The sequence below is a fragment of the Lycorma delicatula genome, chromosome 7, assembly GCF_047948215.1.
Source record: "Lycorma delicatula isolate Av1 chromosome 7, ASM4794821v1, whole genome shotgun sequence".
In the NCBI taxonomy this organism is placed as follows: Eukaryota; Metazoa; Arthropoda; class Insecta; order Hemiptera; family Fulgoridae; genus Lycorma; species Lycorma delicatula.
The window spans coordinates 90,121,566-90,139,784 of NC_134461.1; the positions used below are offsets into that span (position 1 = coordinate 90,121,566).

General features: G+C 28.5%; 1 protein-coding gene across 2 annotated transcripts in view; it reads right to left on the reverse strand.

The window, feature by feature from the left end:
- Positions 1–18,219, reverse strand: part of LOC142327463 (trafficking protein particle complex subunit 13) — a 59,887-nt gene that overhangs the window by 5,156 nt on the left and 36,512 nt on the right. For both annotated transcript variants that reach the window (XM_075370563.1, XM_075370562.1), the window contains exons 6-7: positions 6,350–6,446; positions 1,333–1,559 (exon numbers count right to left, since the gene is read on the reverse strand). In XM_075370563.1, coding sequence (XP_075226678.1) covers positions 1,333–1,559; positions 6,350–6,446 — 324 coding nt within the window. The remainder of the gene's footprint in view (positions 1–1,332; positions 1,560–6,349; positions 6,447–18,219) is intronic.

Below are 18,219 nucleotides of genomic sequence, written 5' to 3' on the forward strand. Positions count from 1 at the left end.
TAATTTTATAAAATTAAAGGACTGAAAGATAAAATTATAAAAAAAAATTATTCTGCATTTATTACACAATCTGTGCTCCAGTATGGAATAAAAGCATGGGTGGCACTTTTGTCATGCATCTTAATAAAATATTTATAATACAAAAAATTGAATTAAAGCAGCACTTGTTAGACCAAGATTTCATCCCAGCAAAAAACTTTTTATTGAATTCAATGTTATAATCATCAAACAACTCTACTTAAGGAATTTAATAACATATATAAATTAAAATAGACACACATTTTTAATTCTCATAATACCACATATAACTTGTAACCTTTATGTAAATATGTTGTTCCTTGCACTGACTTAACTGTGTGCAAAAGAAAAGTTTCTTACATTTGTAACAACTTAATGAATCTTACTCTGAAGCAGTTTCACTGAAAAAAAAATTACTAATTCTATTGTAAACAAATTGTAGGATGGGTTAAATGTAACAATATTTTCTCAACACTATATTTATTAACCCCATGCAAGCTGTATGTATTTGCAGAGAAATCAACAATAATTTTACATATTTGTGCTAATATAATATTTATTTTTAATATATCATTCATTTACATGATTAAATACATAAAAATGGATAAATCACCTCTTTTAGTTTTACTTCGTCTAAACAATAATCAAATCAGCAATAGTAATTTTTTTTTATATTTGTAAAGTAGGTACTGGCTTTTCTTTTTTTTCTTTACTTAAACTGTACTCATTGCTGGCACTAGCTTTGCTTTGCTGGCAACGCCCACATCGTTAAAGATATTATTTTTAATATTATTTTCTTTCTTATTTGTAATATATTGTTAATTATTGTGCATTTAATAATGTTGTAAAATGTGGCAAATAAATAAATATTGAACAAAAAATATTTTGATAAATTTTTGAAATATAAAAGTTCACCTCCATACATAAAGGATAAGTAAAGGAAGACCTAAAATAAAGCAAAGATAGAAAAAAAAAGGATTATCAGTTAGGAAAAAATTTTGAGAAAAAATCCACATACTAGATATTCTTGTGAATGCAAAAAAAAAAGACAGTGCATGTGCTGGATAGAAGAAGAAAAAACACAGCATAGTGAAAGAATGAAAGAATTTTGGGGGAGAAAGAAGGAAAATCAGAACAGAAGGAATTAAAATTATATCTGTGGTCCTCTACAGGCCTCCTCGAAAAAAAAAAAATATAACCTTGTAGAAAAATCTAAAAAGAATGGGAATTAGTTATATGACAACCAAAATGCATGGCTAATCACAAAAGAAAAATATATTAAAACAGTAGCAACAATAAACTTAAAAAACTTACAATTCTCTGTAATTGACTAGTTTGTAAACGTCCCCGCTCACCAAGATTTGACCTCCAAACAATGTCTAATTTTCCTATATTTGTAGCACCACTAAGTAGCTTTATATCAGATGTTAATGATGGCTGTGGACTTAAACAATATAAAAATTGCCTTGATGCACCAGGAGGCATTACATTCACGTGACCAAATACCGAACTTTCATCTTCATTTGTATTCAATGCATTTACTGAAATTTAAAAAAATAATAATAAAAGTGTTTAAAATCAATTGCTAGTAATATATCAATTATGAAATAGCACAACAAAACAATTAATTTTACTTGCTTACAATTTTAATTAATTTCTTATAATAATATGCGAGGCACAATTCAAAAGTAAAGGCTAATTGGTAACAAAATGAGAACTATTGAAAAAAGGAAAAATTTATTAATGGTTTCAAATACTTACATATTTACTTTATTATTTTACACAATCATCACTTTGTTCCAAAAACTTTTCATCATGAAACAAGCTTCTTCAAACCCACTGCATAAAATTCCACCCCCTGGGATTGTAGCCAATTTTGCACCAAGATCTTCTAGTCTTCACTCTCTTCAAATTATTGAAACGCAAACCAGTTTTTTAGCTGTAGGAAGAGATGATAGTCACTGGGCGAGAGATCAAGACTGTAAGGGGATGATCAAAAATCTCCCATCTGAATTTTTGAATTGTTTCTGTTGTGCATGCAGCTGTGTGTGGATGTGCGTTATCGTGAAGAACAACTCCTGATCTCAGCATTCCCCATCATCAGTTTATAGTGCTAGTCATGATTCTCAACAATGTTGTCTTTGAAACTTCTGGAAATTCTAGAGAAAGTTTGCTAATTATAAAGTGACAATTTTCTCTCACTTTTGCATTCACACCACTGAAATATAGAAATACTGGAATGGGCACTAGTGTTAGAAATCCGTGCCAACAAAGAAAGCTGATTTAGAGGTATATCTCTCTTTGTCTACAGTCCATTCAAAAAGTTTGTGACGATCTCTCTCATCACAAATCACAAGTTATCTTTCATAATTCAAGTTATCGTGGAAAGTTTTTATAAAAACATTTATATGATACAATGATTAACTCAACATTTATTTAATATTCATAAGCATTGAAATTTTTCTATTAATTAAATAGAATTTAGATTTTATCACTTAATATTAACTACAATTAAGTTTTATGGAATCACTTTCTGAAGGGATGGTACGTTAGGTACAATGCGCATGCGCTGCACTGTGCGACAATGAAAACTATACCTCTAAATCTATCTGTCTCACGTTCGTTTTCCACTCACGTTGGACATAGGCAGTGCCCATTCCAGTATTTCTATATTTCAGTGATTCACACGTTCAACAAGATCATCAGTCCAGCCCCTTCTCTATTTGTCATGAACATTTGAACAGCTTTGTTTAAACTCATGACACCATTGCCTCACTTTCCTTTCACTTAATGCAAAAGACCCATATGTTTCACACAACTGAGTGAATTTCAGCAGCATCATGTCCTCTTGAATTTAGAAATCTAATCACTGACCGAACTTCACAAGTGGCAGGATTTATTAATACCACACTCATTTTAACACACTGTCTTTCAAAGGCAAACAACAATGAACTGATAGGAATGTGGTGGTTACTTCCCAATAGACTATTTAAAGCTACTGCACAGGCATGTGAACCCATTGTATTACCAATTGCTATTTATAACTCATCAACCCTTACTTTTTAACCACACCTGATACATAATAACAGAAACAAATATAACACAATTTACATAAAGCAGCTATAAAGAAAATTTTGTTTAACATAACTGAGTATATGTTACTGAAAGATTGAATAATCGTGAAATAGTTATGGGAAAAATGGTAAACTACTAAAATCTCTCAAGGCAATTTTCTCTTTGCACTGATTTTATCTTCCAACAACCTCTCATTTTCATGTTTTGATCTCTTTTTTCACTGACAATTAGCATGGTAATTGAATCACCTACTATACTAATCTTTGGGGGTCACTGGTAGCTGGTTGAACAGCCACTTCCTTAACACATGCTACTATACCTGCAGTTCTGAGGATGGAATGGCTACTAATCTGTAATATGCCTGCAATTCTGGAGTTTAATGTATTTCAGTTTCCAAGTTTTTTCAAAACTTGGTTTCAATCACCAAGTTTTGAAAATAATATACAGATAAGAACCATCTCTTGCATATTATAATATAGTTCATTTATAATTGTTTTTTAACTTATTTGAATTTAACTTGATATTTCCCCAATGAATTGAGCTTATTTTTTATTGAAATTAATCACTGCAAAAAATCAACTAATACTTATGGATTTATTTATGATGAATGCATTAATCCTAATTAATTTCATAATATTTCAGTAAATAATGAATTCATAAATATTTATTTATTTACCTACAGCAATATTTAGATCATTAACTGGTGTTCTTCCTGGCAGCATCCATCTTTTTCTGTCCCAAACCTTCTCATTCATCGCCTTGTAGTTTCTAATCTTTATCTCATCTATAAACGCCTTTTAGTTTCTAATCTTTATCTAATCTATAAATTTTTAATCTATAAACATAATCCTTCTTCTTCCTCGCCTCCTTTCTCTTTCTACTGATCCTTCCAGTGCAGCTGTCAAGATTCCACTTCCTCTAACCACATATCCTAACCAGTATCCTTTTCTTTAGAGTAGTTCCTGTATAAGTGCTGTTTCTTCTTTAACCCTGTTCATTAGTTTCTCATTCCTTACTTTATCTGTCCATCTTATTGTCTCCAAACTCTCAATACAAAAATCTTAATTCAGTTCCTCTTCCTCTTATTACATTATATTTTTAATATTTACAAAAAAGTAAATATTTCATAAATATTTACACAATATTTAATATGAAATAAAAATATTCTGTATTTTTATATGAATTTTTGTTTGTATTTACATAATATTAAATATTTTATATTACATAAACTTTCTTCTAAAGATTACAGATTTTTTATGACTTTCAATAATTTTTATATATTTAGAGACTGAGTAAATCTTTGATAGCTTTTATCAGTATTATAAGCAAATTTATGTTAATTATGCAGTTTAATTTATATCATCAGAAATAATAGTATAAAAATTTTAAAATAAATCTGTTTTGATTAAAATGAAGGTAACTGTGCCTTTTTTAATAATGATATTAATAAAGTTGTTTTACTTATATTTGTTATGCTCCTATAAATACAATCAGTGTAGGGTGGAGGTGACCTTCATACATCTGAAATGAATCACACTGGAATCAGAAATATAACTGCCTGATATTGAAAATCTACAGAAGCATTAAAAAATGTTTGTAAATAAAAACAAGATTTACTGAAAATTTATATATTATATTTTTGGGAGTAAAAAAAATTCTCAATTATACAACATACAGATTTTTATGTATATATGTAGTTTTTATTTATATAAAAACTACATATATAACAGAACATTTTTAATTACACGCCAATGGAGATATTTAGTGATGTGTGGTTGGCAGCAATGTGTTCCGTATAACCTCCTCTATAATCACATGTTCTTGGATTGTTGATATCTCGTTTACTTTTCGTGTTATTGTTATTTGAGTACAATATGTTTAAGTGTTAGCAGTGATTTTTGTAATGTACGATTTTTTGATGATTAAATGTTTGTCTCAATGTTATAACCATAAACTCAGCTTTTGTCTCCCAGTATGATCCTTTGCATAAATGTTTCATCATCATTGGCTTGTTCAAGAAGTTGCTGACAAATGTCCACTCGATGTTCTTTCTTCTGTTCGGTCATCAAATGAGGAACAAACTTTGCAACTTGATGCGTGTTCAATTTTTCAGTCAAAATCTCATGGGATGATCCAATTGAGACGCTAACCTCTTTTGCAAGTTTTCTGACAGTCAATCAGCGATTTGCACACACCAGATCATAGATTTTCTGAACGTGGGTGTCATCAGTTGATCAGTTGTAGTCAAGTCAAATGTCTACATGGTCAAGGGTCATCTTTAATTGACTGATGACCACTTTTAAATTGTGAAAACCATTTGTAACATTGCATACAACCCAGAAAATCATCTCCGTAAGCTTATTTCAAAAGTTGAAATGTTCTTTGAAAGTTTTCCCCAGTTTCATGTAAAATTTTATTTTGTATCACTGCTCTTGAAAATCACAAAAATCACTACTAACAGTTAAAACAGGTTGCACAACAATAACACGAAAACTAAATGAGATATCAACAATCCAACAATATGTGGTTACAGAGGAGGTTATGCAGAATGCATTGCTGCTAACTGCACATCACTAAATATTTCACTGGCGCGAAATTAATTTTTTTTGGTTATTTTCTGAATAGCCCTCATACACATAATAACTGCAATTTATCATGAAGAAATAATTTTATGCACTGTGCATCAACTGTGTAGGTGGAGGCATATGTATCGTTTTAATAATAATATTTTTTTTTTTAATAATGAATATGTTAACATTCACTGTGATGGTTGCTGAGCAGAGAGCCTAACTAACAGTTCACGGTAAAATCAAACATTCTATTTCTCCTACAATCTAGTTTAATAATAATCCTGAAATGCAATATTAATATTTAAAACACAGATTAAAATATTTTCTTTTTCAGGTTCTACTACTGAATTATACCTTTTTACACAAATAATAGGTCATTATATCTACATTTGATCTAACTATATAATTGTAATAGTTTTGTAATAATTTTTTAAACCAGGAAGATGTAAACCAATTATAACAATTAAATTCTTTAAATTTCATGTGTTTTATTATCTAAGCATACAGACTGTTCCTTTAAAATTTATGCTAGAACTTTAAATAAATGTTTATCAGGGATCAGATTTGCAAATAAGAATTACATTAAAAATCCAGAAAAAAATGAATAACATTATATATATTAATTCCAAAATAAAGTATTTTCCATTGTATTGAATAGTTATTATATGAATATTATATAATAGTACCTGTAAATAAATGAGATGATTCCAATGATACTTTTTCTAAGCTGATTGGGCCTGATGTAATATTTTGAACCTGAGCTTCTAAATAAACTTCATCAGACTAGAAAAAACAAAAACATAAAATCTAAATTTAAACAATAAATAAAAACCCACTTAATAAAATAATAAAAAAATGGTATATAATGTAAACTAATAAAAAATGAGAATGTCAAACATTCTTCATGTTAAAATTAATATAAAATAAATATTACTTTTTAAAGAACTAACTACTTTTACTCGCAAATGATCATTGTCAATCATCTTATTTGTAATTTTAAGAGAATAAGAGAAAACCTTTGAGATTACATTTCCATTCCCATACATACAGCTTTATTACCAGTCTTCGTAATTTAAGAGCAAAATATGATATTTCAATATTGAAGTCTCATAAAATATTAAGTAGTACAATATTTGTGTGTACCATTTTAGACATACAAACACACACACACATGTGTGTGTATAAACAGAATTATGCAGTACTTTTAAAGTACCAATCATTCATCTATTTCATCTTCCTAATTAAAATACATGTAACAGCACGTAAAGATTGTAACAATAAAAAAATACATAAAAAATGAATACAGAACAATTAATTTTAATCCATCAAAATCCCATCATCTGGGTTAAGATTATTAACGTACTGTAATTTATTTAATGAAAATTGAAAAATAAATATAAAATTAAAAAGAAAAAAATCAGAATTGGTAAGGAAAATTCATAGTTTGATACTTTTCAATATTTTCTAAGTAAAATTTATTTATTACTATTACATAGTTTATTTGGATATCTTTGTAACAATTATAATTTCATTTAGACAGACATTTATATTAGCATCTCATAAATGCATTCTTAACAAATCCATGGATATTATAATTGTTCCATACATATAATCATGTAAAGAGAACATGTAAGGAACCTGGAACCTTTAGTAAAGTGCTGTGTTAACAGATGTAGTGCTAGGGGCAGGTATAGTTACAGAAAAGCAGTTTCTATAAGAGTGAATAAAAAGAAAAGACTACTTGATAGAATTCAGAGAAGAAATAATTCAATAATAAATACTGAAAATGTAACATATAAAACAGAATGAGGTATAATTTACAGTAATGGTAGGATTTGAAGAAGATGAAGGGCAGTGAGGTATGGGAAATAAAATGAAATGACAAAGGACCAACAGTAGAATAAACAATGAAAATTTACAAAAAAAAACTTAACAAAAAGCAGCTTTATTGTCATATAGTAAACATGAGGCAGAAATTTTTATTTAAATACACCATAATAATACGATTACAATTTCTTAAACTATTTATTATTGGGGGCCAGAAGATAATTCAGTGCTACTAAAATATTTTTAATTAAAACTCTTTTAGCTTTCGGTATAATTTTTTCTTTTTTATTCAAATGTACTACAAAGGAAATCAGAAAGTAAATACCATACCAGTATATTGCAATTAGAGCATTTCAGTTGCCTGTGTGTTGAGTTCCTTCAATCTAGCTTGTTGCTAATTTACTACAGCCAAGTTCTTGTCAATAATTTTGTAAATTTTAAATGTTTAACACGACTAAAGAACCCATTGCTTATAAAAAGGTTTGTTTTTTTAAAGACAAGAATGAAGCTAGCAGAGATTCATTAGCTGATTAGCTCATTAAAATGAAAATGTAATATGCGATTTAATGATAAAAAAATGGGTTATGTAGTTCAAAAATGAATAAGAAAACATGGATGCTGAGGTTTAGAATAGGCAGCCATATAAATTTACTGCAGCTTATAAACAAAAAAAATTCTGATGTTTATGATTTCATCACTTTTTTGTGACTTTCCACAAACTTAAACAAATATTTTGTTTGAAATTGAAGACAGAGTGTTTAAAATATTGTAAATTAAGATCTTGCTGGATACAAAAATGCTCAGATGAGTACAAAAACAAGCAACTTGGCGATGCTTTGACTTACCTAACACAATACAGAGATGAAAGTGATGATCTTTTAAGCCAGAATGTTACCACTGATAAGATATGTAACTTAACTCTATACTGCAATCAATACATCAGTCCATGAAATGAAGCCACACCATATTTCTGATTAAGAAGAAATTCAAGCAAATAATTTCAACTAGTTATATGATGTACACTGTTTTTGGGATGTTTTTATTGGTTTGCTGATTTTTAGCCAATGTACATAATAATAATAAATATTGCATTCTAATGTGATTCCTTAAAGAAATTGTGTCATGGAATCTAAAACAAAAGGCAAGGTACCCTCAGCTGCAGTGTTATGTTACTTCACACACAATGGTTGGGCACACATTGCTCCTTGAATCACATTATTTAAGTAGAAATAAATGGATCATGCCCTAAAGCCTAAAAAAGTATCACCATATAGCCTTTGTTCCTTCTTTAGAACCAGTTCCTTTGCAGATTTGTGTTATATTGATGATGATGATGTCAAACAGACTGTGCAACATAGGCACAAAAACCGATTCCACGCTATCACAGTTACCTTAATATTGACAAACATAACCTAGTCTATATATAAATTTTAAAGCAAAGATATTTGAGCTTATGTTTTAGCAATTGGATGTTCCAAGAGAGGTTATGATAAATCACAACATTTAAGAACTTCATTAGTGGTGAGCGTGATGTGTGTTCAATTATAGTATTATTGGAACTGTTGTGTGACAATTCCATAAGAATAAACTAATAATTCATCAAGAAGTATTTAAAAAGACAGAAGATATTCACTAAGTTAAAAAAGCTGACAACACAATTGTAGGACTTTCCCATTATGCAGCTTTTTTCTGATGCATGGCTTACACACACAATTTAAAATATTTATCATTATATTTAAATATAATATTTTTTAATTTATTTAATTCAATGATTCTAACTAAAACACACACGCATACTGTATTTCATTTGTGTGGGTGTGACAGTACTAGCTGCCACTTTAAATACGTTTTTACACTTTAAATATCATTCATTTAATTTTACTGCTCACCTATGACATCACTACACAGCAGACAACTAAAGCAGTTATACATCAGTGCTACACTAGCACTCCTTGTGGTGAGAGGGGAAACTAATGATGCACTATACCCACTTAGCCACTAGTTTATTTAGAGTATTTTTAGAAGTGGGGTACAATTTTGCAAAAACTTTTTTTGGAAAATATTATTTTTTAATTAACAAATGTTCCTAAGAAAAAAAAGACCTTAATTAGGTGAAATCTCATGATACTGAGGGTGACCTTGCTCTACAGCCTCACCCCCTTGACCTTTTAAGTTGAGAATTTAATGGAATCAATGCAAGTACAGAAGTTATCTCACTAAGTTTGGTCAAATTCGGTCAAGTAGTTCTGGAGATATAAGATGTGAAACACCAAACACACACGCATACATGCAAACATTTCCATTTGGTTTTTGTGTTTCTGGATTCTTAGGTGTCAAAACATAAAGAACCAGTGAAAACTGCATATGCCCTAAAATTGGACCGATTACAATACTTTCCCTTTTAGAGTTCTGCTACAGAACTCTACTCTTAGAACTAAACTCTTAGAGCAGAACTCTGCACTAGAACTAAACTCTTAGAGTTTAGTTCTGCTACAGCGCTAGACAGGAAAGTAAAATATTTTGAATGCAACTGCTTTCTAATATAAACTTCAAAAACATATAGCCTTAAAAAATACTTTTATTTCTAATTATTTTCCTATTGCATACAATTCCCATTTTCCCTAATGTATACATTGAACTTTTATTCAACAGAAAAGGATACATTAATTTGTTTTTTACTTTTAATCTCAGTCCAGTTTTCCGGAGTAATTTGTGTTTCAATTCACATTGCCTTCAACTATCTGCTAGGTGGTTAAATATAAATATTTAACAGACTTTTTTATTATTATTATTATTATTATTATTATTACTGAACAACAGACTCCAGAAAAGGTATTATGTTGTTTCAGATGGCATAGCAAACAAATGTATAAGTACACTAACAAGAGTGCATAATAGCATTATGCACTCATTATGCATTAATAATTCAGCAGTACATTTTTATTCAACACATATAATATCAGTGTTATAATAAGCCAAAGTAAATAGAACTCTCAATATATTCCTAACCTAGAGCAGCAATTTTTCTTATTTTTCACCCTCTTAATAAATATTACAAGTGTTTTTACCATTTTACAATTTGTCTCAAGGGAAGAAATAACCATTTTTAAAAACTATTCAAACTCCAAAAAATTGAAAGAATATCTCACTCTACTTCAAGATTATTATATAGCAGATTACAGAAGCAACATAAATCTAAAACAATTGACATAAAAAAATACTCAAAGCTTTATTACACAGTATAAATATTTTACGTAAAAACAGATTTACATATAATTAAATTCTAAATTATATCATTTTTTAAACAATTAAAATAAGATGTGGGGGTTATAAAACCAGTCTACCAATGTACAAAGTATATTACTAAACATGATCCTGAAAATTAGAAGGAAATCGCTTAAAATATTTATACAGAGCTTAGCACTTGATAAAAAGCACCATATGATCATTATAAAGTGACGTTATAGAAAACCCGCTAAAAACTAGGAGTTGGTAATGTTTGAAATTATGAGGTCTGATGAAAATGTAAAAAACAAAGAAATGTATAGGTAAGATAATATAATTCAAAAAAGGAGATAAATACCCAGGTTATTAACCTGTTTTTAGAATGAAATGTTAAGTATAGTTATCAAGATAGGGTATTGTTTTGATAAGCCTAGTAAGCCGTGGCCCAGCGTGCCACAATTTCATAGCAAAATTTTTGTTTGAAGTGGAATATTTTGCGCCGTAAAATATTTTGTACTTCTATTGTTAGTTCTTACATTACACTTTGAGGAAAGAACTTATTGGTAAGAAAAAATAAATTTTTCCAATATTTTTTCTCACTTTTTTTAATAGAAAATCAAAAGACGTAAAAAGATAATTTCTTTTAACTTAAAGACTTTTTCAACTTCCTGTTTTATCTTTCATAGCCTCCGGCAAGAGATGCATAGAAGCATGTACACAAGCGTTTCTTGGCATTTCTATTATATGCATCTGTCAAGTATTATGAAATTTGTTTTTTAATATGAAATCCACTTTTACTAGACTGAAAACAAGAATTTTTTTATTTCCAGTGATTATTAATTAACCTGAATTCCTTTAAATAATTATATGCAACATAATCAAGAAATTTAAATAAACATTATGACCTAACAAGACTGACTGAAATTTATAAAAAATTATTTATAGAAGTGACCAAGGTAATCAAGCAACAGAAATTAAAAAAATATATATTCCAAAACTCTGGGCTTACACAGCTGCTATAATTTTGGATTTAGCAACACAAATAATGTAAATCCACCTCTGCACCAAAGGACCCGTAAAATAACATTAGAGGAATGATTAAAAGATAATTCTCAAGTGCAATTCAAATCATAAAAAAAACATAAAAAAACATTCAAAAATACTGCTTCTCTTTTTAGGTCTTAATTTTTTTCAGACTGATGTTAATATCTTTTTATTTATTTATCTTTTTGTAAAAAAAATGTCCTTTTACTTTTTTGAGATACCTTCTACATCAATAAACAATAATCTGACATTAATAGATTCAATACAAATAGTAAAACAAACAAAATTACTATGATCAAATATTGGCAATTTACACGAAACCAAGAATTATTCTTTTTTATTATTATTATTATTAGGTATGCAATCTTATGAGATAATTATACATGGAATATAACATGAGATATATTACCATGAAAATAATCATGGTGCAATTTTCTACAATAGTTGGAATTGACAAATAATTAATACAAGTAGTTTAATATTAAATATTTATTCTTAAGAAAAAAAAAAAATAATATTGAATTTCAGTTAAATGTAGTAAACAAACACCAATTTTACGTAACCCTTTGGAGATCATAGATGATAAATCAGTGATCTTAAAATATTCATAAATATGCAGCAGTATGTCAACTGTAAAACATGTGAAAAAGACCAGACAATGGAAACACTTTCATTGGTATATGACCTTTTGTAACAAAATATATTAAACATTTAATTAATGTAAAAGTAATTTCCCATTTTTATTGTACTAGGAAGCCATGTTGTAATTTGTGATCTGCTATTCATCTGCTGGATTATTCAGCTCATTAGCCTTCATTGTTTTGAATGAATTTGTTTTGTGTTTTACAAAATTTATGTTTAGGATGATTAGAAATATGTTTTTATTGTTCATAGTTTTTTAAGGATTTTTCTTTAATTTTTTAAATTCATTTTCCAATCTTTTATAATAAATTTTTTGTCAAAGTTGAAAACTTTGACAAAAAGTAACATCAGAAATCAATATATGAGACTCGGCTAATAAATTTTGCATACTAGTATGCTAGTATGAGTTGGGTGTGGCAGCACATGATAGCTAAAATCCTCCTCTACAAACCTGCAATAATGCGTTGAAATCCATTTACCGCTTTGTTTTAAGTAGCAGTTAAAATGTCAAGTATTATGTCAACACAGTTGAAACATTGTGCAGTGATTGAATTTTTAACAGCAGATAATGTGAATCCTATGAATATTTTTCATAATTTAAAAGCGGTTTATGGTAGTGAAACTGTTGACAGGAGTACTGTGAATAGGTAGGTGTTGAAATTTTGTGAATGTGAAGCTGGTAAAGTGACAATTGAGGACACACCTCGCAGCAAATGACCAGTTTCTGTGACTGATGAGAAACATCAAAAGGAGGTGGATGATTTGCTTCTAAGTGACCAACGAATCACCCAGCAACACATCGCTATTCAGTTAGGCATATCTAAAGAACAAGTAAGCCATATTATCAAACAATTGGACTACCATAAAATCTGTGCATGATGGGTACTGCACAAACTCTCTGATGGCTCTCTGCAAGCTGAAGTTTGAGCCTATTCCACATCCACCATACTTGCCAGATTTGGCTCTGTGCGACTTCCAATTCTGCCCTCATCTCAAGAGGGATCTCAAAGGTAATCATTACACTACCGATGATAAGGTGAAGGAAGCTGTGGCCACTTGGATCTGAGAAAGACCACCAGAATTTTTCAGTGACAGAATGCAAAAACTTGTCACATGTTGGGAGAAGCGTATCAGTGTAAACGGGGATTATATTGAAAAATAAATACTGCATTTTGCAGCTAAGGTATTGTACTTTTATTCATTTTTTTATTTCACTCCAATATCTCTTTTCAATCTCATGCTATGCACATACGTGCAAAATTTATCAGCCGACTCTCATACTATACCTTAACTTAACCCAAAATTCTTCAGCTAACTGTATGTTATACAATAAACCATTACAATACAAACTCTTTATTAACTCAACTAATTGATTAAAGTAACATTTACATAGGTTTATCCTATGTTCATTAACATAAATACCCACTGTAATATAATTCACTTCAAATTCGGCACCGACTTCAAAAAAGTATACATACCTTCTAGTATTACTGATATTTTTTTAAGGCTTTGTTTATCTGCTTTAGTAATGATTACATTACTTCAATGTTATATTTTATGACGTTATTTTAAAATCAAAAAGTAGTAGGTATATTTATAGCAAAAAAAAAATCTGATGTGGACAACACATGACTTCCTTGTACACCTATTAAATTACATTTACAATTTCTTTTTTTTAATGAAAAGTACATAAAATTTTGTTTCATTGAAAATTTCTGATATTTTTTAATATATATTTTTTTTTAATTGAATTATTATTCATTGTAAAAGTTTTTTTTACAATGTGAGGTTAATAATTATTAATAAATCAATGTATTAAAAAAAATTTAAAAAAGGAGATGAAGTCTGATTAGACCAATGTGCCTTCCCCTAAGATCCAAATAATTCATTAAAATATTTTTGGCTATAACTCTGGAACCATGAAAATAAGTACAACTTACGATATATTATTGAAAAACTCTTAATGAGAGCTTATTATTGCAGTTAATAAAAAGTCCAAAATCCAAAAAAATTTGGATTTTGGGCTTTTTGGATAGTTTAGGTTCAGTCAATTGCAATCAAAAGGGGAGGTGCACAACTACATGTTACAACAGTCCTAAATCCAAAATTTCAACATCCTACAGCTAATAGATTTTGAGTTATGCAACATACATACGTACGTACATACAGACATCACGCCAAAACTAGTCAAAATTGACTTTACTTCAAACAAGGAAGGAAAAATCTATTAACAGTCAATTTTTTAGAAATATCTTTATTTTTCCATTTTTCTTCAATGTTTATAAAATTTGTCACATTAACCTGGTCTTTTTTAGAATGCCAACCAATGTAGCATATATACTACTCTTTATAGACAAAGGAAAACCATCCAGTCACCAAAGGATTAACAGTGAAAATATGTACACTATCAATTATGAATATTAGCATTTATGATACACAAAGCATATATTATATATAAATTTTTAAAAAAATTTAAGATTTTAGTTAACAGAAATAAAACCAAACAAAAAAGAAACCACCAATAAATAAATAAACAAACAATAAAATAAAATAAAAATATACATTAAACAGCTAAATAAAAACATAACATGCACATAAATTAATAAAAAAATAAGTAAATATATTAATTAATTGATACTGAAGAAAGAATAACAAGTGAAGAAAAAAATGTAAATAAAAAGAAATAATGTAAATAAACATTTAGTGACAATTGAAAAAATATTAAAACTTACAATGCATTCCTGAACGCAGTGGACATGCAGGAGCATCATCAGCACATGCAGTTTAATGTGCATAAAGAACATAAAACAAACTAAATTTTAAAAAAGAGAAATTTTTTAAGTTACCTTAACATTTTTCATAAGGTAGCAGGATTTGTGAATAATATGTAAAAAATTTTATAAAAAAAATTAAAATTTAATAAACTTTAAATAAAATACTTTACTGTATCATTTTCATTAACAAATTAAATATTTTTCAATAGTTTTTCAGCTATTATAATGAAATTTTAAAATAAGTAATTGACTAGTAATTAAACTAATAGTAAGATATAAACTCACATTTACAAATTTATTACCATAATTTATTACATAATCTTCAATTCAACAGAATTTAAAAATATCTTAAATGTTAATTCATTCAAGAGTTATTTATGAAGTGATTATAACTGTTTAAAACAACAACACATCATTTAATAATAGAAATAAATTTGTATAAATCAGCTTAGCTTAAGTATCAAAGCAGTCAGAAATTTTTACACAGACAGACAGTAAAATATTATAGCCTAGACATAAACATATGGTAAGTATTTCAAGTACTTTGTACTTTACACATTTGGTCAAAAAAGAATAATGCTATATTCAAACAAGAGTATAGTTATATTTGACAATGCACATGCAGTTCCTACAAACATTGGTAGCATTTGTTTTACTTAGTGAATTTAACTTTAAGAAGGTAAAAGAATGAATTAGGAAGAAAGATGAATTTAAAAAGGAAGGAAAGAGTAAAACAATCAGTTTGTATTACTGCCATTGCTTGATGATGAATCAGCATTCGGGATACAGGATTAGAGAACAAAGTAGGTTTGATGATGTGATAGAATACCACTACTGCATTGAAAGCTGACAAGACAATTAGCTTAAATATCAGAAAAGTGATTTAACAAAAAACTGATGTGTAAGGAGAACTTATGAAGGGTACAAATGAGGAGGATCAGAAAGGCAAAGGAGAAATGAAACTGTATGTTCAGCTGAAACAAAGGAAATATGAAAGTCATAAGAATGTATTTAAAAGAATTCTGAACCTATATCAAGTAAAATATCAATATACTGAAAAAAAAGTCATAATTGTAAAGTTTCACAACATATTATACAGTAAACTCCATTTATAAATTCAAAATTAGTGGTAACAGAAAATAAAGTTAATCACCATTTTATGCACTCAGGATATGAGGACAGTAGTTACTGAGTCTGTGCTATTGGTATGAAAATTGGTAATAAGTAACAACTGCATTATTCAGAAAGAAACAATGTTTCTAATTATATGTTGAGTTCATTAACTATTGAACAAATATTACAATTAATATTGAATTAATAAGCTAGAATTTCAGTGGAGGCTGAACTGTTTATAATTCTGGGAATAGGTGAGTTTCTCCTTTAAAAACCTGAACTTGTACTCAGAAGACAGTTGTTAAATTTCTACAGAAAAAACAATCTCTATTGTATCATACACTTTATTGTTTACAGTTTTTTAGGGATTTTTGTTTAATTTTTACTTTATTTTTTTATTTTCATTTTTCAATCTCATATAATATATAAAGTAACATCAGAAATTCCTATCCTTTCCTCCTAATTTTGCTTCTGTGGCTATATGTTCGACCATGGTAAGGGCAAGGTGAGCAGAGCTATCATCTGACTATGCCCTATATTAAGGATATCTATAAAGTACCCTTTTTTTGATCCAGGAGGGTTGTCTGTGTACTGATTCAGATATTCTGTTTCCTGTCTGACAGCTGCATAACAAATAAATCTATTAACTGAAATGCTTGTTAAGTAGAGCTAGGTTTCTTAACCACTCCAAAAATGTAAACACAAAACTGGTATAAAACAGTGCATGAATAATCTTTCATTCAACTTATAAATAAATTTATTCAGTTCCATTAGATGTGTATTTGTGTAATAACAAAACAAATGGAAAGGCAGCTATTACAACAAAGTTTATATTATATTCACAATTTACCATCCATAGATATTAACAAACCTTTATACAAGAATAAACACAGAATAATAATTTCACTGTACATGGTTTTAAAAAAAAATATTATGTAAAAAATGTTATAATGTATAACTAAATAAGAAATTATTGGAGACAATAACAAATAAAAATATCCATATTATTAAGTCAGTATAGGAAGATGCAATATGAAGTTATGTATGAACAAAGAGAGAAGATTATGAAAAAAGATGATTGTTGTAAAACAATGAAGGATTGGAATGTTATGGTAGAGAAGTAAGAAAAGACCAAATATTGAAAAACTAGTGAGGCTGGGTTACATGTAGTAAAGAAGTGTTTTGGCTTTTGTTTTATAAGAAAAATAAAATGTGCATAATGAATGCTCTGTTTAATAACCATAAAAGAAGACTAGAAACAGAAATCACTAAGAGATGAAATCAGATGTCAAAAACACAATTTCAAAATAAATATTCAGATATGCAATTAAAAAGTCACACAGACTGTTACGAGCCGACACAAGTAGGGATCAAACATTTCTAGAAGCAAAAATAAAAGTGGTACTGAAGAGATATAAAGGAACAAAAATAATATATAGATGGAATCTGCAAAAAAATAATTAAAAAAGAGATAACAGCAGAGAAATGGCTTAAGTTATGAAGGAAGAAATACAAAAGACAAGAGTACAAATAAATTGTGGGTGGGTATGAGATATACCATAGAAACAGCAGCAGAACAAACAATTGGATTCATTAAGGGAACAAGAATAAAGAAGTCATCAGGATACGAAAATAGGAAGAATGAAGATGGTAAGAAGCTCTACGTAAAATTAAGTAATGAATGAAGAAATCAAGAGACACAAAAAACAAAGAAGAAATGGCTTCTAAATGAATCCTCAGAAAATTTAGAAACAAAAATTGGAAAATTATTTAAAAAAGTAAAAAAATCATATAAATAAATGAAGGAAGAGTACAGGCACTAAAAAAAATGCCTGTAGAGATACTTAAAAGGTCTGTTATTTAAAAGGTGGAAGGAATACATGTTGGGGGGGGGGCTATACCAATCCAACACAAAGCCAAATGATTTCTTA